The sequence below is a fragment of the Dermochelys coriacea genome, chromosome 11 (assembly GCF_009764565.3).
Source record: "Dermochelys coriacea isolate rDerCor1 chromosome 11, rDerCor1.pri.v4, whole genome shotgun sequence".
Classification (NCBI taxonomy): domain Eukaryota; kingdom Metazoa; phylum Chordata; order Testudines; family Dermochelyidae; genus Dermochelys; species Dermochelys coriacea.
The window spans coordinates 31418419-31437349 of record NC_050078.2 but is presented as its reverse complement, the minus strand read 5'-3'; the positions used below and the strand labels follow the sequence as shown (position 1 = coordinate 31437349).

The 18931-nt window shown below is 39.5% G+C and overlaps 1 protein-coding gene across 11 annotated transcripts in view; it reads right to left on the bottom strand.

Moving 5' to 3' along the window:
- Window positions 1-18931, bottom strand: part of GPD2 (glycerol-3-phosphate dehydrogenase 2) — a 173054-nt gene that overhangs the window by 63265 nt on the left and 90858 nt on the right. For all 11 annotated transcript variants that reach the window (XM_043505131.1, XM_043505135.1, XM_038421519.2 and 8 more), the window contains 2 exons: window positions 8976-9140; window positions 7989-8133 (listed from right to left, as the gene is read on the bottom strand). In XM_043505131.1, the coding sequence (XP_043361066.1) occupies window positions 7989-8133; window positions 8976-9140 (310 nt within the window). The remainder of the gene's footprint in view (window positions 1-7988; window positions 8134-8975; window positions 9141-18931) is intronic.

Genomic DNA, 18931 nt, shown 5'->3' with positions numbered 1-18931 from the left:
AGATGAAAAGAATGGTTCATAGAAACCTATTTTCTTATACAAGTACTGCAAGAAAGTATGGCAGAGGTAAAATATATGCCATTTCAGCAGAGTTGAGGTAGTATAGGCTGCGTTACAGTAAATTGATACACTATAAAAGCTATATCAGTGACTTAATTAGTTCATCCCATTCACCCCATCTTTCTTCCACTAGTTCATCTGCCAATCAATAAGTTGTCCCATTTCTCTTCATTCTCTTACTCTAGTAATCACATTTCTGTAGATATTTGTACTTGCTTCCATAGTGATGGAATACATTTATTAGCTGTAGTCACAAACATTCTGAATAGGTATCTATCTTTGGTAAATCGCAACAGAGAAGACCAGATTTTCAACCAAAACCTCCACTTGTCCATCCAAACTGTGCCCACTAGAGTTAATGAGCTTTCTCGATGTGAATGCTAACACCAGTATGTGAACATGTGTAAGGTTATTTGAAGGGCAAATTACATAGAATTTGTAGCACGTGTTTGCATAGGGACAATCTGGAGTATCCTCACAGGGAGGCAGAGTGCAACTTCAGATGAAAATATACACCAACCAAGATTTTTTTTAAGGGATGTGGGGCAAGATTTTTTTTTTAAATGACACCGTTGTCTTCCATTGATCATTAGCAGATATTTGGGCCTCACAGATCAGCTTTCCAGGGGAGGAGAAATCAGTTGTGTGGATTCTGGGAACACGCTAAATATAACTTGTTTTGTTTACATACATAGACCAGTCCCAGAACAGAGGTGGTCACAAACAGCATATAGGCAATCCCTTTTTCCAGGAATCTCAGCCCAAACACAAATGCCTGTTTCCCCAAGGAGAAACTGCCTCAATAATTGACTTTATCAGAGACCAAGACAGAGAGCAAACGGTCCCACTGCTTGCACAGCTCCCAGAACTTTGAATAATAAATAAAACTAATATTACATAGCATGTCTTTCCAAGATTGGACATTTGGTAGCACGCTTACTAAAAATAACTTGGATAACTGTAACAGTGCTAACTAGCAACATTATGATCAGTATGGACCTTGTATAATATGCACTTTCCAGGTGCATCGTTTTAAATCACACTTGTCTAAAATCAAATGGTCTGGCAAAATAGTGAATAAAAATTAATGTTTGAAAAAGTTGAAAACGAGTGTTGGTCAAAGTAAGTTTCAATAAGAATGTTTTTTATGTGAGAGTTCAGGGTCAGTTGGTCAATGTGAAATTAAAGGTCTTTACCTATGTCATATACAAGCAGCAATCAGTGCTACTCTTCTCAGCTGAAACACAATCTTGTTTGACATACAGATATAACACCACTCTTAAAAATATAAATGTGTGTACGTGTGCATATTATATATATTTGAAAACAGATCTTTTAATCTTAAGAAGTCAGAAGTGGGAATACTCCTGTTAGTAAAATTACTCTAGTGCAAGTGTTTGCAGGAATGAGCCCAAAGACTACACCTAAAAAAAGAAAAAAATCTGGCTAGACTAGTGGTTATACAATTTCTGGACAACCTTCTGAATAGAGAATACAACAATAACCTAAAATGAAGGCAAATGTGTGTACCTTTTTTATCATATACCTGAAAACTGTAGCAAAGGAACAGTTGAGTTTCATGACCTTTTTTGTTTTTTTTAAACTGAGTATAAAAAGCCACTTTGCCTACTAACTCCATCAATGCTGGGCTAGATTGCCCTCTGAATCTGTACAGGAAAATACCACTAAAGTGAACAGGAATTATGTCTGCGTGCATTGAAAATGCATGGAAGTTGCATTTATTCACAGCTGCTATTAAAATAAAACTCAAATGGCTTCCTTGGACTGGAAATGTTACATAAGGCTTAACTCAGAGGTAGATTCAATGCTTAACATTTAGAAAAGGTGTTTATATTTAGTAGGTGTTCTACGCTTGTCCTGAGGGAACAGATCCTTTTTTTGTTTCTGCATATGCCTACAATTAGTTGTGAAGAATGGGGAGGAAAGGAAGCAGGCATTAGAAACTCCTAGAAATCAAACAAAATAGGTTAGTCTTGAAGGTTCCAGCCTTGAAATAGCTAAAGAACAAAGGTGGAGGAGAAGTATTTGGGAGGCAAAACCACTAAATAAATAGGCAAAATATATGTTAAAGGTGAGTATAAAGATAGGGAAGGGCTTATTAAGGAATTGTCTCTAACAAATCACGATGGATGGCCTTGTAGTTAAGGCCATGTTGGGACTAAGGCTCAGGAAATGTGGATTAAATTCCCAGTTCTGCCACAAATTTCCTGTGTGAACTTGGATAGATCTTAACTGTGCCTCAAGTGCCCATATGTAAAATAAGAATGATCATAAAGCTTCCTTTCTCCCACCCTTTGCCTATCTAGTCAATTCATGCTGTAAACTCTTCAGACCAAGGGACTCTCTCTTACTATCTGTTTATACAGTGCCAAGCAGAGTGGGAAGATTATCTCAACTGGGACCTCAATGGGTACAGCATTTTGGGACCTGTAGGAACAAGTCTCCCAGCCCAGGATGAACCTGAGCTAGTGCTCTAAAAATAGCTGTGTAGACAGCACTTCAGAGTGGTGGATCAGGCTGGAGCTCAGGTTCTGAAAGCCCACCCCTTTCCCTAGGCTTCACAGCCCGTGCTCCAGGCAAAGCCTCAACTTCAAAGCACTGTTTACACAACTATTTTTAGAACACTAGTGTGATCCCTGTTAGTCCAAATCTGTCACCTGGGCTGGGAGACTCACTGGCACGGGCTGTATAGATGTACACATGTGCAACTGGAATGCAAATGAGAGACTGGAGTTTAGGGTAGGATTTTGTTTTTTAAAGAACTTTGAATAGGAGTTGGTGCCTAACTCCCTTAGGCTCTTTTGAAAATCCCACACCTAATTACTAAAACAGAAAAAATAGCTATATTGACACAAGGATTCTTTAAATATAATGGAAACTAAACTAAGAGCCAGGGAAGAGCGAGGAGCTTTCATTGGGATGGCAAAGTAAAGACTTGACTCTGAAGAAAATAGAGGAACTAAATTGTTCTTTCCCTTCTGAATCTGTACCTGACCATGAAAAGACCTCCACGGAGGATGCAGATGGAAGAAAACAAATAAAACAGGGTTTAGCAACTATTTAATGAAGATTAATCTAGACAAAGAACTGATTAGACATGAGTTACCTCCATAGGACATACATAACATTAGACAGCCACAAGCTGACGTGTTAATTATTTTGAGGACAGCTACACAGATTACTGAAAATATTGGAAAACAATAGTTTTCAATATTTAGGAAGAGGGGCTCTAGAAAAAGCTGAAAATTACATATCTTCAAGCTTACAAATATGGCATCTATATTGAGATATTTATAGACAGCTTAAGGATACATTTGGAAAAGTACAGTTTAATAGGTCTGAGTCAATATGGATCTGTGAAGGGTAAATCACATCCAGACAAATGATTAATTTTTAAAATGAAAAAAATATTATTGATTTAGAGAAAGGGAATCTAGAGATTTAATATGCAGTATCAGAATATTCAGAAAACTTTCAAAGACTTTTCAGGTGATGAATTAATGAATTAAGTTTGTTCATGTGGTTTGGGTAATAGATGGTTAAGATGGGTAAAGAACAGGTTAGAAATAAGGTAACTAGTACAGAGTTTGGGTTACAAGGTGCGTATCCTTTGTGGAAACTGGAACCAATACTCTAAGAATTTGAATTCATGAGTTAGATCACTGCATTTGCAGATGATAGTAACAGAGTCAAGAAAGACAGAGTGATTTGGATACAAGTCAAGAATGGACCCAGAAAGGACACCATATGTGGTGATACACATCAGAGTGCAAGAAACTAGAAACAGAGGAAGATGGAGATGCATTGGATACACACAATGAAGAATGACAGAACAAAATGATTAAAGATGAAGCTGGTGCAATAATAGAAAGACTTCATTTGCTCCATCATCACTGTTGAGCTGATAGACAGGAATTGAAGAGAATGAAGAGTAACAGAGGGAGTGAGAGACTCAGATATGCAGAATCTTCTTTGAATCCTTATACTCTCTTCTCCACCACATGAAGTTCAAGCATCAAGAATTTTCATAACCCATCTCCAACCTGCTTATTCACTTCTATCTCACAGCCCCACCTTCAATACACGTTTTCAATTATGCCAGCCTTGACCTGCCCCATTTGACGGCTTATCTTGCAGCCATCTTCCATGCTTCCCTCTGTGCATGGAACATTCTTTTTAAAACAATTCATAACACCACCTTCTCTTACTTCAGATCCCCCAAGACCAAAATGCCTACAAAAAAAAACATTTGGCTGATGGCTAGGTGGAGGGACAGATGGAAACAGTTTGTATTTATTGTTTAAAATACTGCATGTATTTTATCCCATTCCAACACCTTTTATGTTGCTTGCCTTCTTAAAGTTACACTCTTCAAAGCAGCAACTGGGTCTGAGTGGACAGTATTTAACAAGCTGTGGTTATCATCATAATACAAACAAAATAAATAATAATGCTGAAGTTTGACAAGAAAATCTTAATTAAGCAAATGCGCAAACAGGTGGCTTATCAAATTTAACATGTAAACATAAAATAATGTATTTAGGTACAAAATGCAAAAATTAAGTAAGGTTTAAATAGCAGTAGCATAGTACAGCAGGGTATGAAATGGTCTGGGTTTGTCAATAGAAATAATATTTAAATACCTGATCCATTGTGCAGCTGAAGTAAAAAAGACTATTAAGATATTTCCCTGTTTCAACAAGGGCCTCTAAATCTAAGAATATCTTGCAGTGTCTTTATAAAGTAATTCATACATTTCAAGGCCAGATGGAACAACTGTGAATATCTAATCTCATCTCCTGTACAACACAGGCCATAGAACTTGCCCCAAATCATTCTTGATTCAACGATTGGACCACATCTGGAGTGTAGTGCTGAGTTTTGGTTACTTTATGCAGAGAACAAAACAGTTAAGTTGGAGAGTAAGCATATATGGAACCCAATGTTAACTGAAACAGAGGGGCTTTCATATGAAGAAACAACAACAAAACTGGGGTTATTTAGTTTTAAGAGAAGACCACTAAACTATGAAGAAATTAAGCTAGTAAAAGGTTACAAAATTAAGTTGAGTGATGTATTTGAGGTCCCTGGACAAACCAGAACTATCTATTCTCTCCAGGCTGTAGGGGGATTAGTTTTGAGGCAATACCTGTAATAATTTAAGAAGATGGTATATTATAAATACAGTGGAATGAACAGATAAATGGAATAGACTTCCCATTGAGGCAGCAGAGTAAAATAGTATAAATGCAATTAAACAAAAACAGCACGACTATATGAATTTTAGTAAGTTTAGTGGTGCTTGGGTTTAATATATGGTAAAGTTAAGTTAAAATGGTATTAGGTGGGAACAACTGATGGCCTTTTTGGGGGTTGGGAGGACATCTGTGACAAGAAAAGAAAATTATAATTTGAATTTGTAAGAAAACTTAAAAATAGACAATCATAATGGTCCCTTCTAACCTTAAAGTCTAGGATTCTATGAATATATAAGAAAACAGACAGTTCCAGACAGAAGGTGGCTATGGCCCACACGACACACGTAGTTTAAATCATGTCTCCATCTCCACAAACAACAGCAACAGAAAAAACAGTGATGCTTACATATGATACACTTACATAAGGGAGAGTAAAAAGAAAAGGAGTACTTGTGGCACCTTAGAGACTAACAAATTTATTAGAGCATAAGCTTTCGTGAGCTACAGCTCACTTCAGTGAAAGCTTATGCTCTAATAAATTTGTTAGTCTCTAAGGTGCCACAAGTACTCCTTTTCTTTTTACTAATACAGACTAACACGGCTGCTACTATGAAACCTGTCATAAGGGAGAGTGTGAGAGAGATGTACTGTAGTTACTTGTGTAAGGACATGTGTGCTAAGAATAGAATTAATGAGAGGAGGAATACAGAGAGACTATTAATGAAGAATATCAAAATGTAAGACTCCACTAGGAAATAACTGCATTGTGTTAACATTAAATTAATCAAACCTTATCTACATTTAAACATAAAAGGCCTCTACCTGATTACTACAAGACTACACCAAAATTTTTATAAAGGAGGTTTGAGGAAAGTGGTTGCAATGAAATGACATATCTTTTTCATTAAGCAGCATTCAATTGGCACTCAGAGTAGAGAATTGCTGCTAATTTGTGTATACAATTAAGATTAAATGTTATTAATATTTTTCTCTTATGGAGACTGTTCCTTGGCCTTCTTAAAGTGAAAGCAGTGTAGTTTTAAATCAGTGGTATTGTGGAGAGGGTATGTGTGGGTAGACACCATTTTACAAGGAAAGAAATGCCCACACTGACATACGCTGAGGAACAAAGTTGAATAAAGGAACTCTCTAAATTTCACAGATTCAAACCACTCTGTTTATTATGTAATAAACAGACTGTATCCTTGCTGAACACAAAACTTAACATTAAAAATTATTTTTTTAAAAACTTCTGCTCCCAGGCCCTCTTCTCAAAGAACAAGAAAGGCAGCTGACTTCATACACATGCTCCTCATATGACATTAGAAAGCATCCTCTACATACACTTTTGCACTTACACAGAGAAAAGAAAGAGGACCTTGTAGTTACTGCACACAACGTGGAGAGTAAGGCGATCTGGGCTCTAATGCTGAATCCATCATTGAATGTGTGTGTGTCAACTTCACCAAATCAAACTCAAGTGGTTTACAGTGCTCAGATGGAAGGCAATACAGAAATGCACGATATCAAACTCATCCTGGCCCTGTTATCTGATTAATGAATAGGTGGATTTCTATAATGTGCATGACTTCAGATGCGTGGGAAATATGAGCCTCATTTTATAAGTCTCATACTGCTAAGTAATTCAAATGAGCAGTAGTACTGAGCCTTGCTAAGTACCATGGCAGGAAAGGAACTAGGGGTGATTGGAAGTACATTCCTTGGTACCAAATGCTTATATCTCAGTTCCAACAGTCACCGTTTTCTAGATGGCTCCAGGATTCACTGGACTGAGACAGAAGTCGCAGAAGTGGGAGTGAGAATTCTCAATGCAGATAAAAATAGCTCAATTTTACAGGACTCATGTCCCCAAACAGCAGCAGCAAAATCCACAGGTGAATTAGGAGTAAGGGCAAATTATCTGCTGGTGTAAACGGGAACCTCTCCTCTAACTTCAGTGGAGCTGATTCCATTTACATCAGCAGAGAACTGGATCCTAGATATAGCTCATATCCACTAAAAATTCCTTCCCACCTCAGATTCCCACACCAGACTCCTTATGATTCCTTCCCAAGAGGGAAGAGGACTACCTTGCTGTCCCCATTCCCTCCAATCAATTCCCCAATACTTCCCAAATAAAACTGTCATATTGCTACTTTGCCCCCTCAAGCAACAGACCAGGAACACAGAGGTTCCTGCCCTACTGGTGTGCTGGTTAATTTATGGTTTTAAATGCACACTGTATTTGTATAAACTGAAACCAGACATGTTAAAACTATACTCTGAGACGGGCAATTTATTGACAGTTCCAGCTACTGCAGAGTCTTTAATACTACACAAACTCAAGAGTGGAATTTTCTATATGAAAGATGCAAACTAACATCATCAAACCTTATGTCCATAAGAGGTTTTATATATCACTTGCCCCTAAAAATCACAGTGAAGTCAGCTCTAGAATCCACTTAAAAAAAAAAACAAACTACACCCCCTAAATCTGCAGTCAATACTTCAGTTTCACTGGGAATTTGCCTTAGTAAGTCTTGATTAAGAAATATACTATTTGGTTGTTTTGAGTAGGATAAAATTGTTTTCCTAATAGGCACAGTGCCAGAATCCTGTGCATTCAAGCAGTACCATAAAAGCTGCAAATGTATCTCTACCACCTTACTCATTATAGACACAAGTAGGCTAAGCTTTGAATATTGTTACCTGTAATAACCAGGCATCACAATATGCACGCCTGAACTTGGCTGACAGATGTTTGATACTTCCTGATCATCCATTTTGCGCACAGAGTCTGTGAAAGGTCCTGTAGCATTGATAACACATTTGGCTTTGACATCAAATTCCTGCCCTGTGAAAGAACACAGCATCAATCACATACCCCATTTGTTTCCCTGCTCACTGATGCTCTGGATTATTAATTTATCTATGAACTTAACCTATTGTAAAGTATATTGTGTCACTCTAGAGGACCCAAACAGCTGGAATTATTAAAGAGTTAAATATTTCTTTTTTTTTAAATTAATGTCAAATATGAAACAAGGAATGATACCCATCAAAAGAGCCTTTACAAATACAATTGAGTGTGCTGGACTTTTTTCCCCACCTTTATTTGGTTAAGAACTGTATTTATGAACCGGTCATTGAAAAACTGGTGCCATTTGTGTCTCAAACCTTGAATTTGGTAAAAGGTATTATTGCTGTGTAGCACACCGCATTTTACAATGTCAGCTTTGCTTGACAGAAGGCTTGGAATGTAAAAGTCTAGTCTACCCTGCCAAAGCATAAGGATTTGGACAGAAACCTGACAGAAGTTAAAGATGATTGACATTAATGACATGACACTGCACTTTGGAAATACCCCATCTTTGTCAGTTAATTGATATTTCCAAATCTAAGATGTCCCCATCCTTTTTTTTAAATTCTATTAATACTGTGTTTCTTTAATGAATACATTCTGTTTTCCTAAATAGTTGTGTTTTATTCCATTAATCAAAAACTGATAAAACTGAATAATTTCCCCAGTAGATTTTATCCAGTGAATGATGCGCTGCAGAATGCAAATATCTGAAGATTTATCTCTCTACATTGAAATTTGGCTTAAATTAGAGGCCCATAACCAATAAAAGTTATTAGGTAAAGTTAGGCAAGACTCTATAAATATCTCCTAGAATTAGACTGCAATCCTCATACCTGTAAGAACATCCTTGCATCGTGCACCACAGACATACTCCTTCCCGCTCTTTGGATCTGTCTTCTTCAGCAAGTGCACCACTTCAGTGTAATTGGCTGTGGCAGCACCATACCTGGCAGCAGTGAGGGCGATGGCAAGGTTCATTCGTGCATCGTTGTGTTGTCCTGCAGCAGGGGACAGAATCAGAGGAAGGACATGAGTCACCTCAAGCCACTGACTTGTGGTATGGAAGTGTGTCAGAACCGATCTGTCACATCTGTCCCTGTCACATTGAATATACATGATGGCTGGTCGGGTCTAACAAGAATTATTTAAAGATACATTTTCTCTTCTAGGTCAGAGCATTAACCTGCTATTTTAACAGCAGAAAATGCAACTTTGCTTAGCACATGGGCATTCATAACGTTTAAGATTATTGTCCAAGTAATGATTTCTATGTGATATGTGGTATGAAACAAAATTAGCATTCATTCATCTCAAATTTAGGTACAGACAAGTCATTTTTTGTAAGGCATCTTGTAATTCTGATACTGCAGCAATACAGCATCTTCAGAATGTTTACTCTTGACAGCCCCACTGGTATTAATTAACAATTTCTATTAGCACATGTACTACATGACATTCAAAAACCAAGAAATGATCTTTCAGAGATTCCTGCACTAAGCCATCAGTTTTCTATAAACAGACATTTATTTTAGGTACTTTTCCAGTTCAAAATTAATAATGTTCAGCATAAAAAGCATAAAAAAAAAGAAGCAGGCAGACCAAGATTAAATTAATGAATGGCTTTTAACATATATCATTAAAGATTTATTACTGAAAATCCCTTGTTAAAAAGAACCAAAAAGGGGAGTGAGGGGGCACTGAGGGGAAGATGATTAATTACTTTAAAATAGTGGCATCACCTGAGACTTTTTTCTATTTATTATTGCCACTGAAGTTAAAATCCTGGATGTTCGCTGGGAAGAATTACTCTACATTGCAGGGGCAGGCTCTGTGTGCCCTGAATAATTAATTTACAAAGGGCTAGACTTATAGAGGTATGGTTCATTCCCACATGTTGGGATCAGTTCCCTCAAGATAATACTGATAAAGGGATGAATTTGTAATGGATATTGTTGTTGATTTATGTTGCCAGCACACTAAACATTTAGTATAAATGGTTTATGTAAAGTTCGGTCCTTCTGATTCTGTCTGTGCAATACTGAGCCACCTTGCAAGTCATCTGTTCCAAGCTAAAAGGGCAAAGTTATAAAAATAGGATCAATGGCTTTGAGGCCTCTGCTTTCCCTCCCCCAAACTTCTCAGTTTAACACAGCTGAAACGATGCAGTGCAATCAGTCCTCAACTATTTTTAAAAAAAAATGTTATGCCAAGTGTGTGAACAGTAAAAGGGTACAATGACAAAGATTTTTCTTTTAAAAAAGAACAGTAACTCAGTCAAAGAAACCAAAATAATGCCCAAGGAGTAGTGGGCTTAAGACCAGCTAAACAATTGAACCAGATATCAGGAGATATTATGGGCTCTCTATCACTGAAGATACTCAAAGCTAGACATCTATCTATCAGAGATAGGGAAGGAATAATAAACCATGCCACAATGTCGGGGGATAGGTGAGATGGTCCACTGGAGACTAATGCAACTTCCACCCTGGTGACATCCATGGGATTGAGGGAATGCTCCATAACTCAGACTGGGCTTCTGAGCAGTAAACAGTCTCCGTGGGATTAACTGTCTCCTGCCTTGCAGCAATTGTTTCAACCCCATGCCAGGAAGGTAGCAGGAGGAAAGTTATTTAAAAGGTGATTGCATGGCAAAGGCTTTCAACTCTTCTGGAGACATCCCACTTTACTATGGTGTTTTGTTTTGGAGGCCACAAATCAGTCTTGATTCATTCAAGCCTCTCCAAACAGAAAATATGAAGGGCCTTTTAGACTGCCTAGACCTAGAGACTCCTGGCTCCACAGGAGGCACTTATTTAGCAGAAAGGTCCGCTTGTAACAGAAGCCAACAGAAAAAACCCAGCACAGCAGATAAAAGCTGCAGGGCCTACCATGGTGCAGAGCATGCATGCAAATAGAATCTGCCCTGCTTTAAACTGTGATGTATACTACAGACTTGCAGGGAAGGCACCAGGCCTGAAGAAAACTCTCCTGACCAGACTTGAGTGATGATCAAAGGATGGCTGTTCATTTTAAAGTCTTGTAGCACCACTGCTGGACCCTGATCAGTATGATTTCCAATTATTTGATTAGAGGAAAGCTGAGGAGCTAGATCTTCAAATTCTCTTTAGTCACTTTCTTGTTCTTCGCTGGGAAAGACCCTTCCGCCAGTCACTGATGTGCCTTCCCATCAATAATATGGCAATAGAAGCTAGTGCTTGGGATGAACTGCTTTTCCCTGGATGATCTCAGGAGTGGACTTGTCAATTACAAAAAAGCACAATTTAAGGCTATGACTAATTTTAAGTTTATTTCATCAGGGTTTTTTTTTATATCTTGAAAGTCAACTTTTTCCACTGGATTTCAGTCCTTTTTGATTACCTAAATACAATAGCTCCAGGGGGAGGAATACTGCAGAAGCAGTGTAGTTTCTAAAACTAAACAAAAAACGTTCAAGCAACAAAGCACCTTAACTGTGTACTATATAAACTATGCCAAAGCCTAAATGATGCTAAGCATCTTCTCAGAACCTACAAGTCCCACTGACCTTGATAGGTGGTACAGGTGCAAGAGTTGGGCAGGTACTCAGCAAGTCCCAGGATCTGGCCCATTATATACAATAACCTGAAGGCTACATTAAGTGAGTTTCTCACCCCTCACTCTCATAAGCAAGGGGTTTGCTAAAGTAACTTTCATTCTCGGTTATCTTTTTCTGACAAAAACTACTTTAATGGATACAGAATGTGTTTACAAGGATTTCAACAGGGCTGGAAATATGTAGCTGCTGCACTGAGCTGTATATCTATAAATACGCACCGTATCCACAATGTATTGAATATGCATTACCCCAATCTACAATACCTGATTCTTGCTCCGTTGCTGGGCATTTATAATATTTAGGAAAAAAAACTTAAAACTGAACATCCCAGCTAACATCTCACCATTAACACAAGACACTTTTTTCAACTGGGGTAGGAAATATACTGTTCAAAAGGAAATTCTAATAGCAATGGCTTGAACTAGGCAGGGTGCATGTAAGGCTAAACTTCTCTGACCCACATCAGAGTTTGTATACTGGGGGCCAGATAAGACACTGGTATGACTCCACTGACTAACAGGGCTACGTCAGGGACAAATTTGCACCAGGAATCCAGTGGGCTAGTACATTAATTGAAGCTCTATCACTTGGTAGCGTCACTTTGGCAGGGGCCTTGAGTTTCTTGTATTCTTTTCAATGTCATTTCAATCGTTCCTCCAAATCTAACTTAGCATTCTGGGTTCAAACAAATTCAAAATCTCACCACAAAACGTACTCGAAACTGCCAAATTTTTCCGTATTTCATACTAAAATCGTATTTCACTGAATTTGGCACGAGTTCAAAGCAAAACCTCTTTCTGGATGGTTTGCAGTCAGTATTTAGATACTATAGTGAAAAGAGCTGTAGCAATGCCTAGACAGGTAGGCAGGCAGGCAATCAATATCCATGAGCCTTTTGAGTGAACTGGGTACCTGGTTTGAGTTTTGAAAATAAAACCATGTAAGGCAAATTTTATACAGTTCAGGTTTCTCTATAAGCATCTTATTTCTACAGCTCTACAGATGAACACTGAGCACTAAAAAGAGAGACATTGCTTCTGCCCCAAAGAGCTTACAGCCATCTCTAGCATATGTCAAACCATGCCACATCTGTCCCCATTTTTTTTTCTTCTAGAAACAGGCAGGATTATTTAATTGAATGCTCTAGGGTGCACAAGGCAGGCAGAAAGTGTCCAACAGCTAAATATATTTACTAAAAAAAAATTAAGTTTCATATCAGATTTAAAGCGCTATTATCTGGCACATTTTGTAATGTAAAAATTTGTGGACAAATCAACACATTTAGGACCAAATTTATTGGAAGGAAAAAGCAATTTTGCTTTTTTTTTAAAATGCATTGTACGGATTTTCTTGATTAAGCCTTGCGCTTCTGATCTGGGTGAACCTGCTATATTGTACTGGAGTGAATAAATATTTTTTATTAAAAATAAAACATACAATTAAAATACAGGCTTGGTATGTGACCAGCATCAATGATTCAAAGCAGTCTCTCTTTTTTCCCATATCCCTTTCATTAATACAAGCCTTTTGTTTCTGTGATGTTCTTTTTATCTGTTCAAAGTTCTCCATTAAGCTATTTACTAGCTGAATAATTTAGCAATCAATGGTGAGCTCCGCTTTTTGTTCCAGATCTTGAAATGTCCAGATTTGAAACATTTGAGTAAACAGGGTTTTCATATACTTAGGGATTTTTCAAATTCTATCATCTGTGGAGAACACTTAGATTAAGTAATTCTGAGAGACAGTGATAGAGTCCAGTAGAATTTTTATACCCATATGGCTGAACTGTCAAAAAATCAGTTTTACTGAATTTATTGAAATTACAATGCAATTATATTAAAATCCCATGCTTCATAAGCACTGATCCTTTTCTTGATTTCCAGAAGAAAGAGCTTCATATGTTTTGTTTTCTGTACAGACCTACGCTATACAGGGCACAGTAACAGTTTTGTGCTCACTATAGCATCATTCACTGGGGCAAAGTACATTTTGTGAAATAAAGAGGAGCTGCCATACAGGGCTTGTTCTTGGGTTTTTCTGCTTATAGCCAAGGATTGGTAATTATATTATTTCAGAGAGAACATTATCTGTTTTCACAGTTTTATGATCCTCGTTACTGTAACGTCAAATGATAGTCCAGTATATGGACCCGTTTAATTTGCACAAAACTGCTTTGTTGTTATGTTTTAACATATAAACTTTAGTAATGATATAATTGAATCTCAGTGGATTAGAAGTTCTCTTTCTTTGCATCTTTGAAAATCAGCTGTCTTTTCTTCCATCAATCTTCAGCTAAATACTGACCTCCCCATCTAAGTTTGACAGCTCTTCCAACCTCAAGATAATCGCTTCCATGTTTAATTTGCTCTAGAGATGACATGCAGTGCTTTTTGACACCTATACAATTGCCATATCAAGAGGATGCCTGGAAAATACAAGCATAATTCTGTGACAAATGGCAAGACATTCATAAACACATGGTTATTCCTAGATTTACTTGGGACAGTTTTTGTGCAAAGCCATTGGTTTTGACATGAGTCTCTGTGTTAAAGAAAGCACAAGCCTAGAGTTTTAAATACAGTTTGAGTTGTACTGTACAAAGCTAAGGAAAATCGTAACATCAACTTCCTTTGCTTTCAGGGATAACCCATATTAAATCCTGAATATCTTTCAGTTTATCACAACATTTGGGAGATGATTTAAAAATAATGGATTAGACCCGTCACTGTAATTTAGTTTGTTCGTTCAAATAAGGAACCGAGTCAGTTGCCTAAGAACTCACAACAGCTAACCTATGGGCAGCGAAGTGGGAATTTATTACTATAGCATTTGCCCTTAATAGATGTCCACTAGCACCGTGCCCCGTACTAGTTATGACTTCATTAGCCCTGTTGCTTCCTACGGCCCTATTTTGGAAGTATTCATTGTTTTGGGTGTCAAACTTCAGCAAAAATCTGACCTGCCTCAGAAGAGATTTGAATGACAGCCACGTAAGAAGTACTTGGGACAACCATCTGTGGGTCAATCTGCCAAACATTCTAAGTTTTCTTTCCAATCTTCTCTCTATGCTTTCACCCAGAAGGATAACAGGAAAAGCCAACATCTTTTAATCAATTTGGTTTCTAATTGCTCTCACCAAAAAGTCCAGCATCCTATTAGGTACAGTTTCAGTGGAGTATATGGCCGCTTATCACAGAGTAATCGATCAATGGTATCCCACCTTGTCTCTCTAATACCCTGGGACCGACATGGCTACAATGGCACTGCATCTCAATGGTATGGCATTTTTGGTCACACACTATGGGTTAGACTTTCAAAACACTCAGCATTAGTCTCTCTTTGCTCCAGTGAAAGCAATAAAGCTAACACTGATTTTGAAAATCCCTAGCCTAAACATTCATATTGGGGTGCCTGGAAAGTTATTTTGTAGCCATCAACAAACAAATTATTTTAAAATTAAAACGCCACTTAATCTATAATGGCCTTTCTGTAGTTTGGACAAATGCAGTTTTCATTCCCTTAGCATGAACTGTTGTATTCTCCACGACTCTGTTAATCTTTGAGCATGTGCCATTGCCAGTAAAAAAAAATTCTCTCATGAAGTATCCACAACATAGATATAATTTCATTTTCATCTACACTAAGCTTCAGCCAGTAGGGGTGTAGAAATTTCTGTTTGTGGCTGGTTTTTGCTTGAACACTAGGGGAGTTAAGATTGCCAGGAATAGTGCTCTCAACACAGAATACACTAGTGCTGTCAAAGTCAGTCATTTGTTCTGATATCTGCTGCTTTTGTTCTGACCCATTTCGGACCATTGTAAGAAACCCTGTTCAGCTAATAGTGGGATGTTTCTTTTTTAAAATAGTATTTTAAAATGGTCATGCGGCACCAGGCTCCAACCATGGGGCAGTAGGTACTAACCCTGCCCCGCCGGCTACAGCCACATGGCCATGGCCTCCAGCTGTGGGGCTTCAGCCTCCAGCCCCTGGTTCCAGCTGTGTGGCAGCAGGTGCTGGCCCCAGCTCCAGTCCTGAGCTCCAGCTGCACAGTGGCAGGCACTGGCCCCAGGCACTGACAACCCCCAGCCTCAGCTGCACGGCAGCAAGCTCCAACTGCGGGGCAGCAGGTGCTGATCCCCCGCTGCAAAGCTCCAGTCGGCCTCTGGCCCCCAGTTCCAGCTATGGGTGGTGAGTGCTGGCCCTAGGCTCCAGCCACGCAGCCCCAGCGCTGATCTTCTGCCCCAACTGCACGGCAGCAGGCACCAACCCACAGCTCTGTTCCCAGGCTCTGGCCACGCAGTGGCAGGAGCTGACTCCAAGTGCTGACCCCTGGCCCTGGCCACACAGCAGCGAGTGCTGGCTCCAGTCACAGCACCAGGTACTGACTCCTGGCTCTAGCCACACAGCCCCAGGCTCCAGCATCCAGCTCCAGGCTCTGGCCATGCGACGAGACCCATCGCCGTTGCCCCGGCCCCCTCTGCCTCCCACGGCCCTACACACACACACACACACACACACACACACACACACACACACTGCTGCCTTCCTGACCTCGCATCCATCCCCCTCATTGCCCCAGGGCCCCGCTGCCCCCCACAGCCCCACATCCAACCCAGCATTGCCTCTGGCCCCTGCTGCCTCCCTCTTCAGCTCTCCCATGCATGGCTTAATCGGTCCTAGGGTTTGCTGAGAAAAATTATATTAAACACACAAGTATCACTTTTCACAGCAGACTTACTAGCTATCTGTGAAAAGTGATACTTGTATGTTTGTTAATATCACCTTTCGTAGCCTCCCAGGTAGCTACTAAGTGTGCTATGATATTAACAAATATCACTTCCGAAGGGGGAGGAAGCATTATTTTTTATTATTGAGTCTGCCAAAAAACCCTACAAATATAAATTACAATGATTTGGATGTGTATCTGTGCATATTTAATTGTTTTTACTAAAGTTAATTAAGTATTTTAGGAAAAAGTGTCAGTAAGAATTGGTGGCTGCACTCTGAGGCCACCAAAAGTTTTGTTGTGAGAACCCCTGAGCTAAGAGCCTGCATGGGAAAGCAGCCCCTCCTCATACACTCCTCCCCCTAAAGCTGGAGAATATCCATAGCTAATTTAATGCTACTTCAAGCCACACTCACTAAGGGTTTGTGCCTTTGACTCCAAGATTTTAATAGAGCTACGAAATGCTACGAAGGTGAGGCAGGAAAGCAGCATGCAGTGGCCAACCCTTCATAGGACTAGGGATTCCCTTTCCCAAAGGAGCTACGGAACTGTGTTCAATGTCTCATCCTTCCTATCTGCTCCCACATTATGCAAACATCTGTGGGAAACTCAGTATAGTCAACCTCCCACCAATCCCAATATCTGAGCAATTCTGCAGAAGGTTACCATTTGGGCCCAATAGAGTATTAAACTTTTGCCAAAAAAAGTTGAGTCCTCCTCACTGCACCCCACACCCCTGAGACTGAAAAATACTTCATCACCACACTGTGGGTATGTCTACACTTGGAACTGCAGACGTGATTTCCAGCTCACACAGACATGCTCGTATTAGCTCTCATCGAGATATGGAGCTAAAACCAGTGTAACTAGGCTAGCACGGGCAGCAGAGAGCAGCAGCATGGGCTAACGGTGCTGAGTACAAACTCACCTGAACCCCACGGGTACACATTGCTGCTAGCACAACTACATGTACTTGAAAACTTGGGGCATGATTTCCAGCTCAAGAACAGACTTAGCACCATTCACCCACCAAAAGCTGCCTGTGCAATCATGCACATGAAGTCTTCTGCCAACATGCTCACTAGCTAGCTTTGCCATCAGGATTGGTTCTAGCTGCAAGAGGCAGATATTCAAGCAAAGAGGCAACTAAACTCAGTGTGGAATTGAACAAACTGAGTGGGGAGAAGCAAGAATGGAAATCAAAAAAGGGTAATTTTTAGATCTTCTTGTTGATTCTTTACCATTAGTTCAAGGAAACTATAGTCCATTACAAGCCATTTACCTGACAGCTATCACACTTGGAGCATCCAAGAATCCTGCGTCACTCCAAGCCTAGGAAGGGCCATATCGTGACAATGCTCTCCCTCTCTCTGATTTTTATAAAAGTTTTGTGGCACAGCTGCATAGGCAAAATGCATGTGTAACTGCATGTCTAATTTACATGAACACTTTACAGAATTGCATACAGACTCTGGAGAACTGGGCACACAAATGACATATGGTTGGTCACCTGCATACACAATAACGTGATTTACATATACAATTGAGGTCATTGTCATACATCTTTAAACAAAAAAAATTGTGTCAACCTGTGGAATTCCTTGACCCATGAAGTCACTGTGAATGAATTTACAACTTTATTCCTTATGGCTAGTTTACCCCCTCCTAGGCTCTTGCCAGACTCCTTACTTCAGGGCAAGATCCCAGGATTTACTCTCCCCCTGGACTTCCTCTGTGTTCCTGACTCTCTCCCTCCTTTCAGGGAGGGACTGCAGACTCCTTCCCCTGAAGCTTTTTCGCTCTCAGCTTCCTGGCTTTATAGTGCTGTCCCAGCTTCTTCCCAGCTGGGCTTCACCCTACTTAACCCCAGCCCTCCATCTAGCAGGTGATGCCAAGTGACCTACTTGCATTAATCCTATCAGGGCTGGACACACATCCCATCACAGAGGGATATAATATACATCTAAGCGCATGCTTTTGCAATAGAAGAAAGAATTCTTTAGACCTCAAAGAATTCAGGTAAAGAGATAAACAGTTCTAATCACCATTTCGAAGAAAGTGTTAAGAAAGGGATAATTTCTCGGTTTTGAACTTGGTCTGTTCACAGATCCAGCTATTCTGACAAATTCATCTTTGTAACAGATTCTGAAGTTTGATAAAAGTCTCAAGTTATTAGTAATGATTGTAGCTAGAAGTTGTCCGCAAATTTAAATATGGCCCTGCTTCTTCTCTTTAGCTCAACCCTAAACCCCGAGAGCTTGATCTCTTCCTCCCGCTACTCAGCAACCTCCACAGAGGCATTTCAATTCCATTACTCACAGTGCCCATCAGTGTCCGAATTTTGGTTTTGCTAACTGATAGCTAGGGAACTACTATCCACTCAAATAAATACTAGATTCATCGCCACCCCTAGTAAATATTGCTCTGGAGAGAGCATAGCAAAAGCCACCTACGATAATTTAAGCTTT